This window comes from Denticeps clupeoides, chromosome 11, assembly GCF_900700375.1.
Source record: "Denticeps clupeoides chromosome 11, fDenClu1.1, whole genome shotgun sequence".
Taxonomy (NCBI): Eukaryota; Metazoa; Chordata; class Actinopteri; order Clupeiformes; family Denticipitidae; genus Denticeps; species Denticeps clupeoides.
The window spans coordinates 21,443,698-21,465,460 of record NC_041717.1 but is presented as its reverse complement, the minus strand read 5'-3'; the positions used below and the strand labels follow the sequence as shown (position 1 = coordinate 21,465,460).

Sequence of the window (21,763 nt, the reverse complement as noted above, 5' to 3'; positions counted from 1 at the left end):
GTATCGTAAAATCCTGAGCGACAACCTCCTTCCCTCTGCCAGGAAATAGAAAATGGGTCGTGGATGGGTGTTCCAGCACGACAATGACCCAAAACATACAGCAAAGGCAACAAAGGAGTGGCTCAAGAAGAAGCACATTAAGGTCATGGAGTGGCCTAGTCAGTCTCCTGACCTTAATCCAATAGAAAACCTATGGAGGGAGCTGAAGCTCAAAGTTGCACAGAGACAGCCTCGAAACCTTAGTGATTTAGAGATGATCTGCAAAGAGGAGTGGACCAAAATTCCTCCTAAAATGTGTGCAATTAAGTATTAAGTCTTTTTTTGTTAGAGGGTTCAAATACTTATTTCACTCAATGAAATGCAAATCAGTCTCTAGCTTTTATTTAACTAACTAACTAACTAACTAACTTTGACTAAAGTTATTTTTTCAATTTTCCTTTTGATGTGCTATCTGTCACTGTTAAAATAAACCTACCATTAAAATGATACTGTTTTGAGACTTTTCATTTCTTTGTCATTGGACAAACTTGCAAAATCAGTGAGGGGTCAAATAATTATTTCCTCCACTGTATACACTTGTGGATGTTTAAATGAGTGTTCACAGATATAAAAACCTTAAAATGAAATTACAATAAAAATGTATTAAATAAAATGTGTTGCACTTTTTAACAACACTACAATCTCTTTTCACTCTGCAAGGAAACAGTTCCATCACAACTTAGATTTCACAAACATGAGAACATGAGTTAAAAAGCTATTCCAGTCTTCACAATATCAGAATGTCATTTTATGCAATTTCAAATATCAAGCAAATTAGTGTTCAGATATATGATCCTTATGAACAAAGAATAAAACATTGCCGTGTTCTCTGCAAGTTTGTTATTAACCATTTAATATAGCTTTCTAATGATTTTCTGTTTATCTAGCTGTCCTGACAGTGTAATTCTCCAGAGAGGACATCTTTAGACATAATGTGCAAACTCTATTGTCAAACCTAGGCAGAAATTTGCTTATTTCTTAGAGAGCTGAGCTGGGGAGTCTATTTCCCTACATGAGAAAAGACTAGCAAAAGTTTTGCATTGCCAGAACATCTCAGGAAGTGCAGGCTGCACTACCAGCTCACAGTCTTCAGTTAGACCACTTCACAAACTCATCAGCTGTCCCTAAGACCCTCCCTGAGACCCTCCTCTGTCCCCTCAACCAGACGTTGCGCTGTGATGATATCCATTCCCCTTGTTTGTAAGTATTTTGAAAGGTCGGATGTCGTCTCAAAAATGTGAAGGGTTTGAGCAGTGAGCACTCTCATACCTCAAAATGCCTTGTATGAATCCATTTGGCTTGGTCCTCACAGTTACATTTACATTTACAGCATTTATCAGACGCCCTTATCCAGAGCGACTTACAATCAGTAGTTACAGGGGACAGTCCCCCTGGAGCAATGTCTTGCTCAGGGACACAATAGTAGTAAGTGGGATTCGAACCCGGGTCTTCTGGTTCATAGGCGAGTGTCTAACCCACTAGGCCACTACCACCCTAGTTGTGTTCAGTTGTGTTCTGTCATCTACAAAGGTGTGAAAGGTCATACGCACTTTAAGAAACGAGGCTCCCTGAGGATCCCCAAAATACCCCAAAACTTTCCAAAGTGCGTGATCCTTAGCCCATGACCTGTTGGTCACAGTTGTCTGTGATGCTTGTTCTAACTCATTTTATAACTCTTCACTGTTATCATTAAGCAGCAAAAAGAGGGATGCATGTTTCACATCACTGCCTGTTGTGTCTCCCAGTACAAGATAAAAAAAAAGATGTGCATAACACATCTTACTGTGTCTTACTTTTTTGTGTTCCACTATCCTTTGGTGAATGTGTTTCCAGGCGTTCATAACTTCCTTTATGAAAGGGCCCTCACTAACACAGGTGCAAACGCCCAACAGCCAGAACAGGACAGAGACCGATTTATTTCACAATACGTCAGAAACTTGTAGTTGGTTCCATCTTTGGTATTAAAAACCTGTTAGAGGTTGCATGAAGAAAAAAAAAGTATGTATATCCTGTAACTGAGGGTGAGCAAAGGAACCACAGTCTCATCTTAATCTCTCTCATTCCTAACTTGTGATTCAGGGCTCTACTGCTGAGCCACTGCCTCTGAGTAGACTCTGCTCTCCCTTTCATGGCTCACAGCTGGTGTTTGGTGCTGCTGGATCTTGCTCCTGACTATGAGGGGTAGCAAGACAAAGTTTCCCATGTATGTGGTATCGCACCATACCATTATTTAAAATATATAACGTAGTGTAATATGCCACAACGCAACACAATTCACTGACTTGAAAATTCATTAACTTGAATGGTGGTTTGCAAGCAAAGTTCAACATCTTGCCTTACCCGTGTCATCATGCTCATTTGATGCTACAAAACATGAGCTTGTTGTAGTGAAAAAGTTGGCGTTTTTTGCACATTTAGCTATGTCTGTTTGCAGAGCAATTACATTTCTAAAGCAGTTCAATTCCAGTTTCTAACCTTCTTCATGCCACCCTTGCTCTTTCTCTTTTTAATCTTTCAAACACCACTGACCACTGTGCACTGACATGTTACATCAGGGTGAGTGAGAGAAATGGAAGGCATCCAGTGAAGGTAGAGGCGCCCCAGGGCCTTTAGGTGATCAACCCAGTGCCATGACTCATATATATTAATATGTATATATATTAGGGCTGTCAGTGGATTAAAATATTTAATCGTGATTAATCTAATGTATGATATCGTGATTATCGTGATTAATCATACGTGTCCGAAACATAGTTTTTTTTAATACTCTTTTATCAACATGAGTTTTTGTTAACTAAATTTGTAATAAAATATTAATGGAACATTGGAATGCAGAATTAAAATGATAAGATAACTATGATTAATGATCAATGTCCAGTAATCCCTGGTGAGGACCCTGTCCTCCACAATGTAAATCATTCTGTAAGCTGTAGCTTCTGTTATGGGAAAATATAATAATACATTTTTTTTTACAGTTAATTTCGATTTTATCCGGATTTTTACATTGATTTGGAAATGTAGATTTTGCAAGTTTCCTATGTAAAAATATAGTCCTAAAGAACATTTCTGAACACCTTTTAATCATTTTGTGCAATTTTGCCAACATGTTTATCTAAAGTTAAGAATGTTACTTCAGAACAAAATACCACCAAGAACAAGCCAGTTTTGAGGAATATGTTAGACTTATATAGCAACTTAGTATAGCAACTCTTGTGAATTAATACAATTCCTTAACTATTACAGATGACATGACAATACCTCCTAAGGTTAACCCATAAATAAGTTGAATAAAAAAGATGAATAAATGGTATGAATGTGAACTTATACGTAAAAAAAAAGTAAAAGACAAATAGCGCGATTTGTCTAAAGAAAAAAAAATGTAGAAAGCGCATATAACAGCAATAGATAGACAGAATGTAGTCTATTTAGACGATACTACGATCTCTCTACTTTCGGCAGATCATCAACACATACATCGTTTTCACGATCTAATATAGTCACATCGCCCACCACTACTTTGATGCCTCGTCTGTCATAAACAGCAGATCAGACACGAGGACAAACGTGTACCAGACGTCTTTATTAGAACGCATATCTACATAGAACAACTTAACATGTGACTGCGGGAGCCTAGTTAACCCAGCCATGACAGGGTTAACACGTTAACTTTGACACACACACACACAGACACACACACACATAAATATATGTGTGTGTGCGTGTGTGTGTGTGTGTGTTTTTAATTCATTTATGGGGCAGTTAAGCAGTTAAGGAAGCGGCCCCGTAATCAGAAGGTTGCCGGTTCGAATCCCGATCCGCCAAGGTGCCAGTGATGAAGGTACCGTCCCCACACACTGCTCCCCGGGCGCCTGTCATGGCCATTATTGGGAACAGCAGCTACTGCAGGCGAGTGGCTGCCAGGGAACATACTGTGACTGCACTGTCTAAACAGGAAAAACGGCTTCAGAATTAAAGTTTGAGGCAATATCTTAAATTCCCACAAAACGTCGGTTAGACCCCTCAGGTTACAGGTCATATTTGCCAGAAAATCTGCGTCCGTAATAAAAATGAAATGTTACCCAGCAACACGTGATGCTGCAGCTCTGCAGCAGCTGAGTGGGCGACTGGAAGTAAAACTGGTTTCATTATTCTGTGCTGTGTTGCTTCCTCGCAGTTCTACTTGTCTTACAGGGATAAAATGTTCCCTCTAAAAATCGCCATCAGTCTAACTGCAGTACTGTCGTTTTACTCAGGAATAGGTAAGTTCACATTTCATATTAACAGATATAATTATAGTCCGTGTTGGTCGATGCAGTGTATTTATTAATCAGAATTTTTTTCATGTACTCATGTTTGCTAATCAAAGTTTGCAAACTTTGCGACAACATTTCTACCAAAAAGATGTAATACTGATTATAATCTTTTTATTTGATCTTTAGATGGATATTTTTACAGCAGAGTGAACATGTGTCTCTCCAGCTCCAGTGACCTGACTGATCTGGAGTTCATCGATACTTACATTTTTAACAAGCAACCATACATACAGTTCAACAGCACTGTCAACAAATACGTTGGATTCACTGAACATGGAGTGTATAATGCAGAGAGGTGGAACAGCGATCCAGCAATTCTGGGACAGGAGCAGGCTGAGAAGGACAGATACTGCAGGCATAATCAGGAGATTTTTTATGAAAATGTATGGAGTAAAACAGGTGAGCACAACTGAACACACTCACAGAAACTGACTCACTTCACAGTAATTCACCTTTAAAAAATGAAACAAACTACGAAGAATTTACAAATCTGAATAAAAGTAAAGAGTTTCTGATATAAATATTTTTGGTTTTGAAGAGGAACCAAAAATCAAGTTGGTGTCAGTAAAGGCCCCCAGCGGACAGCAGCCAGCTGTGCTGATGTGCAGCGCGTACAACTTCTACCCGAAGCTGATCAAGGTGACCTGGTACAGAGACGGTAAACAGGGGACCGGTACCGTGACCTCCACCCAGGAGATGGCAGATGGGAACTGGTTCTACCAGGTCCACTCCCGCCTAGAGTACTTCCCAAAATCCGGAGAGAAGATCTCCTGCGTGGTGGAGCACGCCAGCCTGAAGGAGCCAAAGGAGACGTTTTGGGGTAAGAAGAGTCGTCACCTCTCGTCACGGGGAACCCTGTAATTTAATAATAAAAATCCAGACAGAGCAGGACTTTTATTTTCTAGCTTCATACACGAAACCGTGGACCTGCTGAAGGGAGTAGACACATTAGAAGGTGCAGCGTGTGATGTTGGTCAGGTGTTCCTGGCCAGGTTTGGTGGTGGAATGGATGGAGATGTGTCGTACACACACTTGTACAAATACAGTTTTGCCTTCGTGTTTGACAGATCCCTCTGCGTCACAGTCCGAGACCAATAAAATTGCCATCGGCGCTGCCGGCTTGGTGCTCGGTGTCATCGTCTCTGCGGCTGGATTCATCTACTACAAGAGGAAGGCCAGAGGTGAGTGGATCTGTGATGACCCGGGATTACACGGGATTACCAGAACCATGTCAATTTATGTGTCAGGAAAGAAAAATTGTCTTGATACAAATTACCTTTTTTTTTTTTTTTTTGACAGGACGCATCCTGGTTCCTACAAGTTAAGGTACATTTTAACCGCACTTTATAGAACTTGTCAGTGTGAAGTTACAAACGGGTGGATCATAAGCACGACCAACGTCTCATGTCTGGACCTATTTTATGTTGACAGAGCAGAGACCTTCTGCTGCACAGTGTAGGTGCTGAGAAGAAGATTCTCCAGCAACGACCTACAAGCAAATGAACATCTGCAGCTGTCAGATCAGACCTGTTTATATTCACTTGTACCCTACAAAATGAATTTGTGGATTTTCTGCTTGAATTACATTATAAAACTGAATTATATTAACTATGAATGTTTTCTTCTGGCGAATCTCTGATGATCTTCATATTTGTGTACATGGTGTGTACAGACTCTACTCGTCTCTTGTAAATGCTGATGGTATGAAGGTCTGCTGCCCTCTGCAGGAACTATAAAAGCTTGCGTCTCTAATGAACCTGCTCTCAGTCGATAATTTTCTCTTTTAATTTCATGTACAATTATTCCAAATTTCTGTTCAGATATTTGTTCTTGTCCTTAATAAAATACAATCTTAATTAAATAACTTTCTTGATCATTTCTCAGTTCAGGTTAAATTCTTCACCTTAAACCATAAACAGGAAATGAAAAAAGGCACAACAATTGTGTAATGGTCTAAATGAAGTGAAAGTGAAGTGATAGTCATTGTGAAACACTGCAGCACAGCACACGGTAGTACGGTGAAATGTGTCCTCTGTATTTAAACATCACCCTTGGTGAGCAGTGGACACCATGACAGGCGCCGGGGAACAGTGCGTGGGGACAGTACCTTCATCAAGGGGCGGATCGGGATTCGAACCAGCAGCCTTTTGATTACGGTGCCACTTCCTTTACCACTAGGTCACCACTGCAAAATATAAATTTTTACAGAAAAAAAAAAAGATTTACAGAAGTGGGCTGTTTGTAAGTCTAGAAACAAAGAGACAGTATATTATTTTGTTTGCAGATTTTGACCGGGTGAACCCAAAGAAATGAAGTCCCTGAGATACCACCAGACGGTGCAGCTCCTTGGTGACTTATGACACCTTGATTGGCTAATCCTGATTCATCAGAGTTCATACTGTTCTGACGCTGGTGGCTTGGTTTTGTGGTGGAAAATAATCAATACAACCTATACGCATGACAACAATAAAGTACTCAGAAAGGGCGGACGGATGAATGTATGAAATGGCTCGTTCTGCTCATCCAGATGATAAGTTAAAGACAATATGCACAACGTCACAGGACAGGGGTTTAATACATAATGCACAGGACAAGGGAAACATCACCAGACAATGAGCCAGTGAACAGACACGAACAGGATAACTTTATACAATTATATAATTATACACAGGTGAACACGATCAGTGAACATTACACGAGACTAACATGAAACTCCGGGCCGAACTCCGGATCCGGAGTAACCCCTGCCGGACCGGATCATGACAGGAGTATATTTTTTTCACAGCAAAGGCATTTTAACCACGGCATTCTCATGGTATACAGTCTTTTAAATCTGGTAGCAGGTTTACTGAGGACTTTTACACTGGTTAGTCCGGTAAAGTATTTGCCATTGTGAATTCCATCCTGATTTAACATCCTCTGGAGCATTGAATGTTGGTGTTTCCCTGGGTCTGGGTGTGTGTGGGTTGTGTTTTTCTGCCAAATTGCAACATGGCAGTGGCTTAAAAAAGAGGCGTGGTTCTGCATAGAGGAAGAAGGTGCCAGAAGGAAACACCATTGGAAACCCTGTTGGTAAAACTACAACTGCACGGCTGATTTATTGGCCTGAGATGTATGTCCTTCTTTATGGGAGTTGTGTAGAGTTGTCAATTTTTAAAAACGTATTTCTCCTCCAGACCAAATACTGGAGCATTGAAACCACAAAACCCCGAGTACTGAGTAGATCCCACTTTTGCCTCCAAATCAGCCCTGACATGTCAAGGCGTGGACTCCACCAGACGTCTGAAGGCACCATGTGGTTTTTGGAATCCAGGGATTAGCAGCAGGTCTTTAAATTGAGATCTGTGGAATTTGAATCCCAAGTCAACAGCTGTTCCTGAATCGGTCCATGTAGTGACATCGGGGTACAGAAAAGAGGTGTACCTGGTCAGCAGCCATGTTTAGGTAGGTGTTAATGCAGGACCGAAGGCTGGACTGCCTCCCCCAACTCCTCTTCCTCTCATAGTGCATCCCATCATGCTACAGTAGCTCTTGTTTGGGATCAGACCAGACAGATTAACACCTCGTTCATTTTTGGAAGGTGTTCAGCTCTGCTAACTTGGAACATCTCACACATCCTTCTGTCTGGAGATGCTACCTGAACAGATGACACTGTTACTGGCGGTTTAATGTAATGGTTGAATGGTGTGTAATGGTGTATACATGTTTGGCTCCAACCACTGGACATATTACTGAAAAAATTAATTGCTGACATGATTATTAAATTCTATAATTTGGTTGGTAACAGTTTCTTATTAGTAAATACCTTTTGTTTGTTATACTGAGCCATCAATAGATGGAATATTTATTGATATTGAACCATCTGTTCATCAATTTAATTCCTGTGATGAAATAATAATCAGTTTAAAAGTAAAAAAAGGAGACTTGTCCTCTTCACTTCTCATGAGGCAGGTCTCTTAGAAGTTGGACGTGTGAGAGTTCTGTTCTGAGCCAAGCTAAACCACAAAAACAGTGGCACAGCCAGACAAACCGGTTGTAAAAAGTCCCCAGCGCTCCCAATCGAGCGCCATAAAATCCCACCCATCCCATCCATGAATGAACTCAGAATGAAAAAATCCCTGTCTCTCTACCGACACTCAACAGCGCCAACAGGGAATGACTCTCCAGTTTTCCCTTGCAGGTGTGGACTTGTTTTTGAGCCTGAGATCACTGCCTTGTTGTAGCTTTAGCTGCAGCGCGACTCCTCTTATGGCCGCATAATCTGTGCATAAACTTGGGGGCAGTGGCAGTGGGCAGGGGCAGTGGTGGCCTAGCGGTTAAGGAAGTGGCCCCGTAATCAAAAGGTTCGAATCCCGATCCGCCGAGGTGCCACTGAGGTGCCACTGAGCAAAGCACCGTCCCCACACACTGCTCCCCGGGCGCCTGTCATGGCTGCCCACTGCTCACCAAGGGTGATGGGTTAAATGCAGAGGACAAATTTCACTGTGCCACTGTGTGCTTTGCTGCTGTGTATCACAATGAAAATCACTTCACTTTACAGGATCCAGTACAGGATCATCCGGACTGGCAACCAGAAGATTGCCAATTCTTAAAAATAAAACTTTACTAACATTCCAGAAGTATAAGAAACACAAAAAGTATAGGAATCAATTACTTTCGTGATAGTCTGATAGTCTGAAGAGCTGACCCAGCATCAGCATTTCTACGTTTTACAGATCCAGACTGAGATTCCTCGGTAACGGGTGACACAACAGTGTCTTTCTTATCTTATTGGTTCACCTCCTCATGACTACTGGTCTTTTTTTAGAATTGTGGGTGAATGTTTCCTATTGCTTTAAATTAATGGAGACCTGAGACAATTCAGGCTGGACATTCTTATTTAAGTAAAATATACTTTTAAAAATATACAAATACAAATATAAACTGATTCTCAGAACCACTTCGGGAAGCTGTGCTTAGTTTTGCAATATTGGGAGATAATTATGATCATTATATCATTAATAGAATCTGGTGTTCAACTGATGGTTTTAGATTCTTTGTTGAAAAATACAGCGGGTGATATAATACCAGTCCAGAATCACTGGTTTGGTCTGGTTAATGTGGGGTATAACAGAATAATAAATCTGTACATGATCTGACGTTGTCTGTAGGCCACCATCGTGCTGTATGACGACTGATGCATGGGAGAACGATGAACGATTTACATTTACACAACTTACACAAGGGCAACTTAAACTAGGCTGAAGAATCTAAACATATTCATAAATAAATGTATGAATTTGAAATGGAGACTAATTAATGTCCAACCAAAGTCATCTTATGAAGTAGAAACACCAAACAAACAACCAACAAATAAGGGGAAATGGCATACATGAAAAATCCCTGCTACACTGAACAGTATCTTCAGAGGTATAACTCCACTGCAATGGTTTCCTGTTACGCAAAGAGCATAATTCAGTTTGAAATATTAGATGAATGATTTGTAATCATACATATATCAGGGCCAGTTCAACAATTCCTGTTCTCCTACACCCTCTTTGGCTTTTGGACCATGGGAGGAAGCAGCATCTACTGTATTAAACCATCACATGACATACGTTGCTTCAGTTCTCTTACAAAAGTCGCTCATTTATAGTGTGTTCTAATCATGACTTAAAGAAATTATCTTAATAGGTGAAAGTTGAGATTATTCAAATAGCACAGTGACAGAATATAGCTGAGATTGAAAGTCAATACAATAAAATGACAACATGGTTTCCTATAACCCCTAAGATCCAGTTTAAGATTTTATTACTTGTTTTTAATGCGCTTCAGGGAAATGCGCCTGAGAATTTGACAAAGTTGTTGCACCAACGTGCCCTGAGGTCAACATCTCAGCTGCTTCTGGACGCTGAGGAGCACCTTGTGGAGCGTTCTGCCCCTCCATTTCGGAGCTACTCAGATGTCATTACTTTAAACTCATGTTTATTACTTTAAACTCATGGTACATGCTGAATGAGCCAAATCCAGTGCATGTGGCTATCGAGTGAGAAGCTTCAGTTTAGCAACTTAAAGTAGAGTGAAGTGATTGTCACATGTGATACACAGCAGCACAGCACACTTGTGACGCTCTGCTGTGCAGGTGTGAAGACAAGCAGGGAAGCGTTTCAGTGTGATTTTATGACCAAGCATGATGTGCAGCAGCAGCCCCCGATCTCTGTTGCAAAGTAGAGCCCCCTAGAGGCGTCTCTGAAAAGCCATTCATTTAAAAACAAATATGAATGTGAACACATTATGAAAGTGAAGTGACTGTCTTTGTGAAACACTGCAGCACAGCACACGGTGACACATTTACATTTACAACATTTATCAGACGCCCTTATCCAGAGCGACTTACAACCAGTAGTTACAGTCCCCCCCTGGAGACACTCAGGGTTAAGTGTCTTGCTCAGGGATACGATGGTAGTAAGTGGGGTTTGAACCTGGGTCTTCTGGTTCATAGGCGAGTGTGTTACCCGCTAGGTACTACCACCCTATATCAATTATTCCAATACCCTGAGGACACAACAAAATGTGTCCTCTGTATTTAACCATCACCCTTGATGAGCAGTGGGCAGCCATGACAGGCGCTTTTATCAGACGCACGTTTCAGTGCCCACTTCTGCTTCGTGTTGTGCTGTCGTATGAGGAAGTGGTAAATGTTCGTGTTTCTCCATTAACTTCATATTAGGTTTACCATCTGGCATTAAACCTGTGGCAGCACAGCCGACAGGCTGAGGAAGCAGTCGTGGGGCCGTGGCTGTGATCTGAATTCACGTGATTTCACCACCACACATGAACTGGTCTGTCTGGACCGCCGCCTTTTCTGTTCCTGGTTTGATGCTGCCGCCGCGTTGTACTGGTAACCATGAAAAGGGAAAATAAATGTTTCAAGATCCACAACAGAGGCAACCAAACACACAAACGCACGCAAGCATGCTCCCACACCGACACACCCAGGTACAAAACACACAAATGCATGGCCAGATACACACCTAGGGCCAGTACACATTTATTTTGTGTTAGAGTGTGTGTGTGTGCCATAAATGTCACGTTTTTATGTCTTTTTTAGGTTTTAAATGGTGAACAATACCTTAACCCATTTGAACTTTTTTTATTCAAGAAGAATGAACACAGTAAAAAAAACATCCCCGTCTCTCTTCCAACACTCAACAGCGCCAACAGGGATGACTCTCCAACCGGTTTTCCTTTTCAGGTGTGGACTTGTTTTTGAGCTTGATATCACCGCCTTGTTGTAGCTTTAGCTGCAGCACGAATCCTCTACGGCCGCATAATCTGTGCATAAACTTGCACAACTGAATTGTCAGCAAAATACAAACCTCAAGGTGCTCATGTTCCAAGCATAATGGAGTCCACACGCAAACTGATTCTACCGTGCTGACATATACTTACTTATACATATATATACTGGAAATAAATATTTCTCATGAACGTGCCATGATTTATCCTGAGCAGGTCTGCATGGTGTACCAGGGCCCTCTACTGCCCAATATCAGTACACGTAGGAATAAAAACCTGAATAATGTTGCATCCTACCTGTCCCGCACCGGCCGTGACAGGCCTAAGAGACAAAAACACCTTCCCACGTTGGCTTAACTGCTCGGCTATTATTTATTGCTGTTGATTTTAGACTTAATTCTGCATACATGACAATATTCATATACAGTGCATCCGGAAAGTATTCACAGCACATCTCTTTTTCAACATTTTGAAATTACAGCCTCATTCCAAAATGGATTAATTACATTTTTCCCTCAGAATGCAACACACAACACCCCATAATGTCAACATAATGTCAAATCAAAAAAGTTTCCTTGAGCTTTTGTCAAAATTGAGCTCTGGTGCTTCCCGTTTCCTCTGATCATAATTGAGATGTTTCTGCAGCTTTGTTGGAGTCCACCTTTCTATATAATGTCCCGCCGTGGACAGTTCATGGCAGAGCACAAACCAAGCATGAAGTCAGATGCACGAAGACTGCAGCAAAGTACAGAGAAATCCTGGATGAAAAACTGCTCCAGAGTGCTCTCGAACTCAGACTTAAAAGACCCAAAACACACAGCCAAGTTATCAAAGGAGTGGCTTCAGGACAACTCTGTGAACGTCCTTGAGTGGTCCAGCCAGGGCCCAGACTAGTTGTCACATGTAAACTAAGGAAATAATGGTCCTGTAACTCAAAATTAATTTTTAAGCAAATTTTATTCAACTTAAATTAACAGGGTTAACCCCAGGGTTTCCAACGATTCACGATTCATTATAAAGTCCGGTATTGGGACCACAGGGAATATCAGCGAAAGACACAAAATCCAGAAACCAAGATTTTTTGTTTCCACAAAGATTTTATGTTTCCACTAGAGGTGCACCAAGGTGACGCCTACCCAGATACTGCTGTCTGAAAACCAAGCTGCTGGGTTCATCCATGTTAGTTTGTTTCTGTAAAACACTTTCACAAAATAAAGATTTTTATCCTGAGCTCTGGATCCCAATGTAGGAACAAACATGTATGAAAAAAGTTAAAGATTTAAAAATGAAAGATATATGTTTTGTTGGTGTAGAATCAGTCATGTAATCAGTCATCTGGGCAGTGGTGGCCTAGCGGTTAAGGAAGCGGCCCTGTGGAAGGTTGCAGGTTCAAATCCCGAGCTGTCAAGGTCCCCACACACTCCTAAATGCAGAGGACACATTTCGTTGTCACTGTGTGCTGTGCTGCAGTGTTGCACAATGACAATCACTTCACTTTCATGTTGTACTTGCTTCTTTTAACATAATTGTAATAAACCTACACATATATAAATTTATATAATTAATACATTTGTGTTAAGTGAAGCTTAACATAATGAACAGCACATTAACATTACTACATACTGATTAAACATGCACATATCCAAAAATTAGCAGAACGTACTTTAATGACGTTAAATTAAAATAAGGTGGGCGAGTAGGAAGTAAATGATAGGTTTGGGTAATAATGGTGTATAACTCCGTATGAGACAGTGTAGACCAGTGATTCTCAAAGTGTGTGTTGAGCATGCGACCTGGGAGAAAGTCAGAAGGAACTAATAATGTTTAACATCACAGTCATTATTATAATAAAGAATTTACATTGGTTACAGACATAATTACTAGACGCTGCATTTGCTACGTTGTCCTTTTAATACAGTCATACGCCATCCTGTAGACACTAACATTTACATTAAACAGTTTAAGAGATATGAATTAAGATGAATTATTTTGTTATTGTATTTAGCAAACCACTAATAATGGCAAAGAAAGCCAGAAAAATTAACAATGCCATGTCTACCAAATAATAAAACACTTCAACTGACAGCCTTCTTGAACATTTATGTTTATGGTGTAAATATTCACTGGCGTCTCGGTAGAAATTCACCTGCCTACTCTGCACCGGGATTTTCATTTCCACCTACACATGCTCGCTCATCTGACTCGTTTGATTCCAGTGACATAGACAAAAAATATAACTTCACTCAATCTGAAATTCCTTTGTATAAAGTCACGCTGGAAAAAAACGTCTTTAAATTTCCACCTGAGGCTGAAGGTAAACTGTTTGTTTAAGTGGCTGTCTATCAGCACCAAATGGCCATATACATCTTAAAGAATAATCTTTTAAAATATTTCAGTGCTGCAGAAAGAGACTTTGCACCAGTCTAAATTGGAAAGCGGTTTTAAAGCAGTTTTAATTTAAAAGGGGTATAATGTAATAAACCAATCAGAATTGTATGCCAGGCAGGGGTTGCATCTATGACAGATTGGTACCTTGAATATTGTGTTTTACAGATCACTTTTCAGCTGAGGAAACCGACCAGCTTGTGCGAACACATCATTCATGGTGGCACCATTGTCCCACCTAATTGTAAAAGAGAACTTTATACAGCATGTATGCAATTAATGTTGACATCATGAAAAAGGTTCCATAGCCATTCCCGTGGTAGCAGAATCACTTCCACCACCTACTGTAGTGTTTATAAGACAAGTAATGAGCACTTGCCTGTTTCTAAAATGCACTGATCAATCATTGGTCAAAAACACAATGTCATTTAAAATAAAGTTGTGGCCAGAAGTTTTACAAATGAGACAAATGCTGATTTACACAAAGTTTGCTGCCTCCGTTTCTATTATGGTAGTTTGCATATACTCCAGAATGTTATGAAGAGTAATCAGATGAATTGCAAAGTCCCTTTTTCCCACGAACATTTACTTAATTCCAATAAGACCATTTCCACTGCATTTCCACTGTTGAGGTTGCCTGCAAGGAAACATGTTCAGTCATCATTATGTTGCATAAAAAGTTCTTCAAAGGCAAAAATATTGCTGCTACTAAGACTGCACCTAAATCAACCATTTATCAGATCATCAAAAACTTCAAGGAGGGATGTTCAAGTGTTGTGAAGAAGCTTCAGGGTGCCCAAAAAAGTACAGCAAGAGTTGATTCTTTATTCATTCAGCTACGAGATCGGGGTGTCGTCAGTACAGAGCTTTCTCATGCATGGCAGCAGGCAGGTGTGACCGTATCTGCACATACAGTGAGGAGAAGACCTCTGGAGGATGGCCTGGTGTCAAGAAGGGCAGCAAAGATGCTGGAGTCAGTTGTGAATGGTTTGTCTGGAAGCCCGAGTACCCCTCGCATCACATAAACGGGCCTGCAGCTGTGTGGCAGTTGCATACCGATGTCTGAGTACATGGGTCCTTAGGTCCTGGTCATCATTGCGGTCTCTCACTCGTGGGGCTCCACTCCTGGGTCTGTCATGAACTCTGCCAGTAGTTCTGTGTCTTGATGCAAGTTCACGAGCAACATCTGAGTGCCTGCCACCGACCCGAAGGCGCGCCATGGCCATGTGACGCCGCTCGTCCATTAAGTGATGTTGTGTGTTCATGGCTGTTTGAATGATTAACTTGGAATGACTTACAGACAATACCAGCTTTTTATAACCACAGAATGTTGAAATTGATGGCACATTGAGAAAGGTCATCTCTTGGTATTGGCCCCAATATAAGGCACCTGTACACAATGAGACAATTACATGGAAAACACAAAATGAGGTGTGTTTATGACCCCTAACTTATTGTGAGTATTGTATATATAATTTACCACAAGGTTTGGTTTAAAAAAAATATTTAAGTTTTTAAGTTAAGCATTTAAGTTTTCTCTTACATTTGATAAGCAAGAATATGAAAATTTGTGTCAATTTTCTTTTTTGGATTGTTCCCACGCAAAAGAGCTTTGGACATGAACCAAACTCTGTTACAGTTAAATGAGTAATAAAACGCGTTGCTATACTTTACAGATCCATTAGAACCTCAACCAGATTCTATATTTGATTGTGGAGCATGTTTTAAATGGGTTATTGAAGCATGCTGTGTTCATTTCTGACATGACATGACCACTGTAATTTACCTAGATCAAAACTCTGATTTATTATTACAAAGACACAGTTCTTTTTCACACCTTCAAATGTCTGACAGTAAATAATAAATAATATCCATGTTGATTTGCAGTGATTTCAGTGATTTCAGTGATTTCGTGGGGTTGGGAACGTGGGGCTGGGAAAGGACGTAAAATGTACGACCCCCAAACACAGGTATTTAATAATAAAATAGGGTACAGGTACCCTCACACAGACACTACACATGATAAAAGACAAATGACACGGCTAGGATACCTTTATAATAAGAAGAATAGATGAACACCATCAGTTCATCAGGAAACACAAGAAACACAGGAAACACACAAAATCCTGGTCCGCAGTAGAGGGAAATGTCTGGATCGTGACAATTTCTTTACCTTATTATACGGGACAAAAGTATAATAAAAGAACTTTTGGCCACTTCTCTTGGGAGAATTGGTAGAGATTATTGTACATGGCTTGTTTTGGTGTTTCAGGATTCTAGTTACAGCTCATTCCAGTGTTAAAGTAGACCTACTGCTATCAGACCAGAGACTTCCAGGTTGCCAGGTTATATAATGTGCATTTTGAGACATAAATCTTTGCAACACTGGACATCTTTTCAGACTTGGTTTTATTAAGATTTTTGTTCACAACAGAACAGCTGTCACGTCGGCGAGCTGACTGGTGAAGGAAGTGCAGAAACGCGACATCATGGGAAACAAAGGTTTATTATGAAAAAGAAACAAAACCAGCGTGATGGCCGACGTGGTCCCGCGTGGTGGCCCCGGACCCTCAGGCTGGCTCCCCGACATGGTCCCAAGTGGTGGCCCCGGACCCTCAGGCTGGCTCCCCGATGTGGTGCCACGTGGTGGCCCCGGACCCTCAGGCCGCCCTCCTTACTTGCTACCGGAGGACCCAGCTCCGTTGCATGGGTATGTCCCACATGGGGCTGGGCGTGTGGCTGGAGATGGTGGTGGGTGTGCGGCATAGAAGGTAGTGGACATCCTCTACAGCAGGCGGGGGGGCTGGTGCTGTGCTGCCGTTCGGACTGTGCTGTCCGCGACTGGAGCTGGAGAGGTGGATTCCCGGCAGCGCAGTTGCTGGTTGGCAACTTCCTGTCACCCTCTTCCACAAGCTTACCCCCGCGTCGGCGTCATCTTCCTCGTGGTCCTCACCCCACTGGATGTGAGGTGTGTCCCCATAGATGTCATGGCAATCGTGGAGGGGGCGTGATGGGCGGAGCCATCCCGGCACTGAGCACTCAACTCGCGTTTCCATCACTTTCTTTGTCGTCTGTGTCTTCCCAGTCCACGGGGGGCCTTGCCAGCAGAGCGCAGAGTTCCTGGCTCGACATGGCGAAGATCGTGAGGGTCACTTCCTCGCTCTGCCCATTCACCCGCTGAAACAGCAACAAAACCAGGGCTATGGCTGAAAACAGGGGAAACAACAGGGAGAACAAAAAATAGCCCGCAGGCGTGTGCCGATTGCCAGAACTCAAAACTCAAACAGGTTACCAGGTTCACAAAAGAAGGTCAAGTTCACACAGAGTTCACTAAAATCTGTTCTGATTGGGCACAGGTGATGTCTCCAGGTGCCGTCAGTCCTGACAATAGCAATGTCATACTGTTCAAGGGATGATGAACATTAAATAGTCTCTGCGATTGTAATGTGATAAAAATCGAATAATTTTCCAATATTTTTGAATATGTGCTCCTGGTCTCCTACCACATTCCAAAATCATATTAGTTGAAATGGATCAAGCATCATTACACTACTGCAGACCCCAATTAGGTTACGGATTATTCCGCCTTGATGACAGACATGTGCCAAGTACTGTCTGTGTTTAATGTTTGGTCCTACAATTTGGTCCTGGAGGACGCTATTGTCTCACGATGTGCTTAATGTGTATAGTTGAAATGACAAAGCTCTACTTTTATTCAAATACAAAATTTCATCATTTACTTTTAATAAATATATTTGAATGGAAGGACATTAATTTATAGACATTTTGTAGACAGTATTTTTTTACAAGGCCAGTCCTCCAAATTATTCCATATTTCACACAGAAGAACGTTTTGATTCCCAGTTCTGCTTTGTGTTGTGCTGTAGTATGAGGAAGTGGTAAATGTTCATGTTTCCTCATTCCCTTCATGTGAGATTTACCATCTGACATTAAACCTGTGGCAGCGGAGCCAACAGGTTATGTAGCTGTGATCTGAAGTCACGTGAGTTCAGGGAACTCTTCAGGGAGTTCTACTGGTCTGTCTGGATCGGCTTCTTTTAATCGGCTTCTCTTACTGGTTCGATGCTGCAGTCACATTATACTGGTAACCATGAAAAGTGAAAATATGTATTTTTAAGATCCACAATCAAATCAACAAACACACGCACATACAGTTTCAGGTAAATCCTTAACCCTCATTGATCTTCGTCCTTTAATCAGTTCATTCATGAGTCCAAATGAAGGCTGTGAGTTCGATCTGAAGAAATTCCTTCGAGAGGTACCCCTATGTTCACAAAAACACACATGAGGTCATTTACAGTGATCATTGACGGACACAGTTCAATTGTGTCAGCAGAGCATAAGATCTGTTCATGACAGGTGCAGCTTCAGTGCATATTGCAGACTGCGCAATGCATCCTTTATTTCAATTTATACATTATTCCTTATTTATCACTCCTGAATGTTCTTAAACACAAAAAAAAAACTCTTATTGACAAAGCAGGACAAATCTGATGATTCCTTCAGTTCATGACTGAGGACATCTGTGGATCTACATAACCTTATCAACAGGGTCTGACTCTACACCTTGTTTCTTTTTTCAGGTTTAGACTTGTTTTAACGCTTCAGATCACTGCCCCGTTGCAGCTTTAGCTGCTTTAGTTGCAACATGAATCCATTTGGCCCACATAATTTGAAAAAAAAAAAAAGATATCCTCCATATCAAATAATAATAACAACCTTAGTTCTTGTCTGGCCCTGAATTTGGTTTTGATTGGTTTTGTCAGCATTTCTCTGGCCAAGAACAAAGATATTGAATATAAGAGTAATATTCCACTGTCCTCTGCTGGCCATTATCTGCACATGCATAATAAATACATTGTCACGTCTACGGACTTACGAGGGAAGGAAGCGCAGAGGTCTGACATGCTGGGAAGGGGTTTTATTATTAAATAAACAATACACAAATAAAGACTGGCGCGGTGGCCGAAAACGATTTAACTTAAATACAGATAAACTAAAACTAACCCGTAGGCGTGTGGCGATTGCCAGAACTCAAATTACAAACAGTGTTGCCAACTGAAGTTCACGAAAATGCCAGAGACCCCGAACGGGCGGAAACTTCCGGCATTTATGGGGCATCAGGATTGGATTCCGGTGTGGAGCCCAGCTGCAGGCAATCCTGACAGAGCCCCCCCTCCAAGGGCTACGTCCTCGGAGCCCCAACAGTACCATCAGTGGAGGCGGCGGGGCGGACGGCGGCAACCACAGGGCTCCTGCCCTGCTGTATCCTCCCCTTGGAGGACCCGGTCCCTCGGGCTGGCTCCCCGGCGTGGTCAGGCGTGGCGGCCCCGGTCCCTCGGGCTGGCTCCCCGGCGTGGTCAGGCGTGGCGGCCCCGGTCCCTCGGGCTGGCTCCCCGGCGTGGTCAGGCGTGGCGGCCCCGGTGCCTCGGGCTGGCTCCCCGGCGTGGTCAGGCGTGGCGGCCCCGGTGCCTCGGGCTGGCTCCCCGGCGTGGTCCCGCTTGGCGGCCCCGGACCCTCGGCCTGGCTCCCCGGCGTGGTCCCGCTTGGCGGCCCCGGACCCTCGGCCTGGCTCCCCGGCGTGGTCCCGCATGGCGGCCCCGGACCCTCGGCCTGGCTCCCCGGCGTGGTCCCGCATGGCGGCCCCGGACCCTCGGCCTGGCTCCCCGGCGTGGTCCCGCATGGCGGCCCCGGACTCCCGTACCTGCACACAATAATCAGGGCCGATCCATCTGGGTACGTGTGGGCCCTGTCTCCACATGTCCCCTCTGACACGTCTTGTGTCACCCCCTGCACCGCGCAGGGAGATTGTCCCAGAGCCTCCGGCGACTGTTCCAGGCACCCCAGGCTGGTGCCTTCTGGGACTATGCAGCCCCTCTCGCTGCACGGCCCTGGTGCCAAGGGGGGGGCATTGCCAGACCATCCGGCTAGCCCCTTCTGCGTCCGTTGGGACAAGCAGGCCCTCTTCCTGCCTGTCCCAGCTGGGTCCTCATGCCTACCCGGGGGCTCTATGGCGCTCCACCCCTCTGGAGGCAGACGCAGGCCCATGCCTGGCCCGCCCTCCTCACTGGCTACCGGAGGACCCAGCTCCATCGCTTCCCCACCTCCCCTCCCCTCAGGAGGAGTCCCCAACCCGAACTGCACCCCCCCAAAAAATTCTTTGGGGGAGCACCCCCCCCCGGCTGGACTTAGGGGTACCTTGGGGCTTGTCCACCTCGCCTTGGACCAGCACATTCGGGTCAGGAACCTCCTCCCTGGGGTTCGGCTCCGCGGCTGGGTCGCCATCTGGTGGACACAAAGAGGGGAAGTGGGGGCGACATACGGACACATATGCCACACAGACACACACAGACAGAGACAGACAGAAGAGAGGGTCGTCTGGCTCCCTCTCTGGGCTCTCCGGGACCTCCTCAGGGGGCACAGCCAGGATCTCGGGAGGAGCGACCTTCTCGTCGCCCACCAGTGCTGGGTCTTCTTGCCCCGGATCCTGACTGGCACTGGATGTGGTGGAGGGGCAGAGTTCGATCCCTGGCTCAGGCTGATCAAACTCCGCCCTCAGTCTCTGTTGGAAGTCCCGAAAACTCCTGTCTGTCTCTCCCTGCTGCCAGAGGGTTGTGCTCCAGCCCCATGCTGATCCAGTCAGACACGTGAGGATGGTAGTGATCTCGTCTGTGTCTGCTGCCCCACTGAAGGGTCCCGGGACAATTGGGCTGTCCCACACGGGGCTGGGCACGTCGCTGGAGATGGTGGTAGGTGTGTGGTGTGGAGGGGGGTGGACGTCTTCTCCAGCAGGTGTGGACGCTGGTGCTGCGCTGCCATTTCGCTGGGGAACGTCCGGGCAGAGGGAAGGCGGGTCGGCGACTGGAGCAGGAATGGAGGATTCCCTGCGAGGCAGTCCCGGCAGCGCAGTTGCTGGCTGGCGACCTCCCGTCGCCCTCTTCCACCAGCTTTCCTCACACTGCTGGGAGGGACGTGGGTCTCCACGGACCTCGTGACGATCCTGGATGGGCGCGATGGACGGAGCCATCCCGGCACCGACTGCCCAAACGGCGTCATCCTGGTCGTCGTCCGTGTCAACCTCGTACCCCCGGAAGTCACATGGGTCATCACGGACGCCGCGAAGATCTCGGACGCGCACGCTGGGCGGAGCCGTCCCGGCACCGACCACCCACCGAAAATCCACGTCATCATCGCTTTCGTCATCCGTGTCCTCCCACCGGTGACTCCAAGGTTCGTCCACCCTGCGGACATCCTGGACCCATGGCGCGATAAGCTCCCATGGGCAGTACTCTGGCCATTCGGGCTGGAGGCTGCCCACCTCCTCGCTGGAGGAACGCCGCCGTTGTTGCCGCTTCTCACCCCCCTGGAAGTGACGTGGGTTCCCACGGACCTTGCGACGATCGCAGACTGGTGCGATGGGCGGAGCCCAACTCTCGTCTCCCGTGCTCGTCCACGGGGAGCCTTGCCAGCAGAGCGCAGAGTTCTTGGCTCGACATGGCGAAGATCGTGGGGGTCGCATCTTCTGCGCTCGCTGCCCACGTCACTTCCTCGCTGCTGCCGACGCCAACGTCCTCGCTCCGCCCACTCACCCGCCGACGTTGTCGCTTCCGGGTTTCGCGGAGTTTCCCGGGGGTGACGTCATCACGCGGCGCCGCGTACCACGGCTTCTCGGGGAGAAAACGCTCCACCAGAACGGGCGGCGCGTCTCTCCCCTGGTGTCCGCGTTC

General features: G+C 44.4%; 1 protein-coding gene across 1 annotated transcript; it reads left to right on the top strand.

Moving 5' to 3' along the window:
• Positions 1-4,169: 4,169 nt before the first annotated feature.
• LOC114800130 (H-2 class II histocompatibility antigen, I-E beta chain-like) lies at positions 4,170-6,108 on the top strand. Its single transcript, XM_028997262.1, has 6 exons — positions 4,170-4,298; positions 4,479-4,751; positions 4,891-5,172; positions 5,420-5,533; positions 5,652-5,678; positions 5,784-6,108. The coding sequence occupies exons 1-5, from the start codon at positions 4,238-4,240 to the stop codon at positions 5,675-5,677; spliced, it is 756 nt and encodes a 251-aa protein (XP_028853095.1). The 5' UTR covers positions 4,170-4,237; the 3' UTR covers position 5,678; positions 5,784-6,108.
• Positions 6,109-21,763: the final 15,655 nt, after the last annotated feature.

Excerpts from the sequence above, each read along its gene's own strand:
- LOC114800130 (XM_028997262.1), top strand. The coding sequence starts at position 4,238 with ATGTTCCCTCTAAAAATCGCCATCAGTCTAACTGCAGTACTGTCGTTT. Across the intron at positions 4,299-4,478 it reads GTCGTTTTACTCAGGAATAG|ATGGATATTTTTACAGCAGA; the intron begins GTAAGTTCACAT and ends TTTGATCTTTAG. Across the intron at positions 5,534-5,651 it reads CTACAAGAGGAAGGCCAGAG|GACGCATCCTGGTTCCTACA; the intron begins GTGAGTGGATCT and ends TTTTTTTGACAG.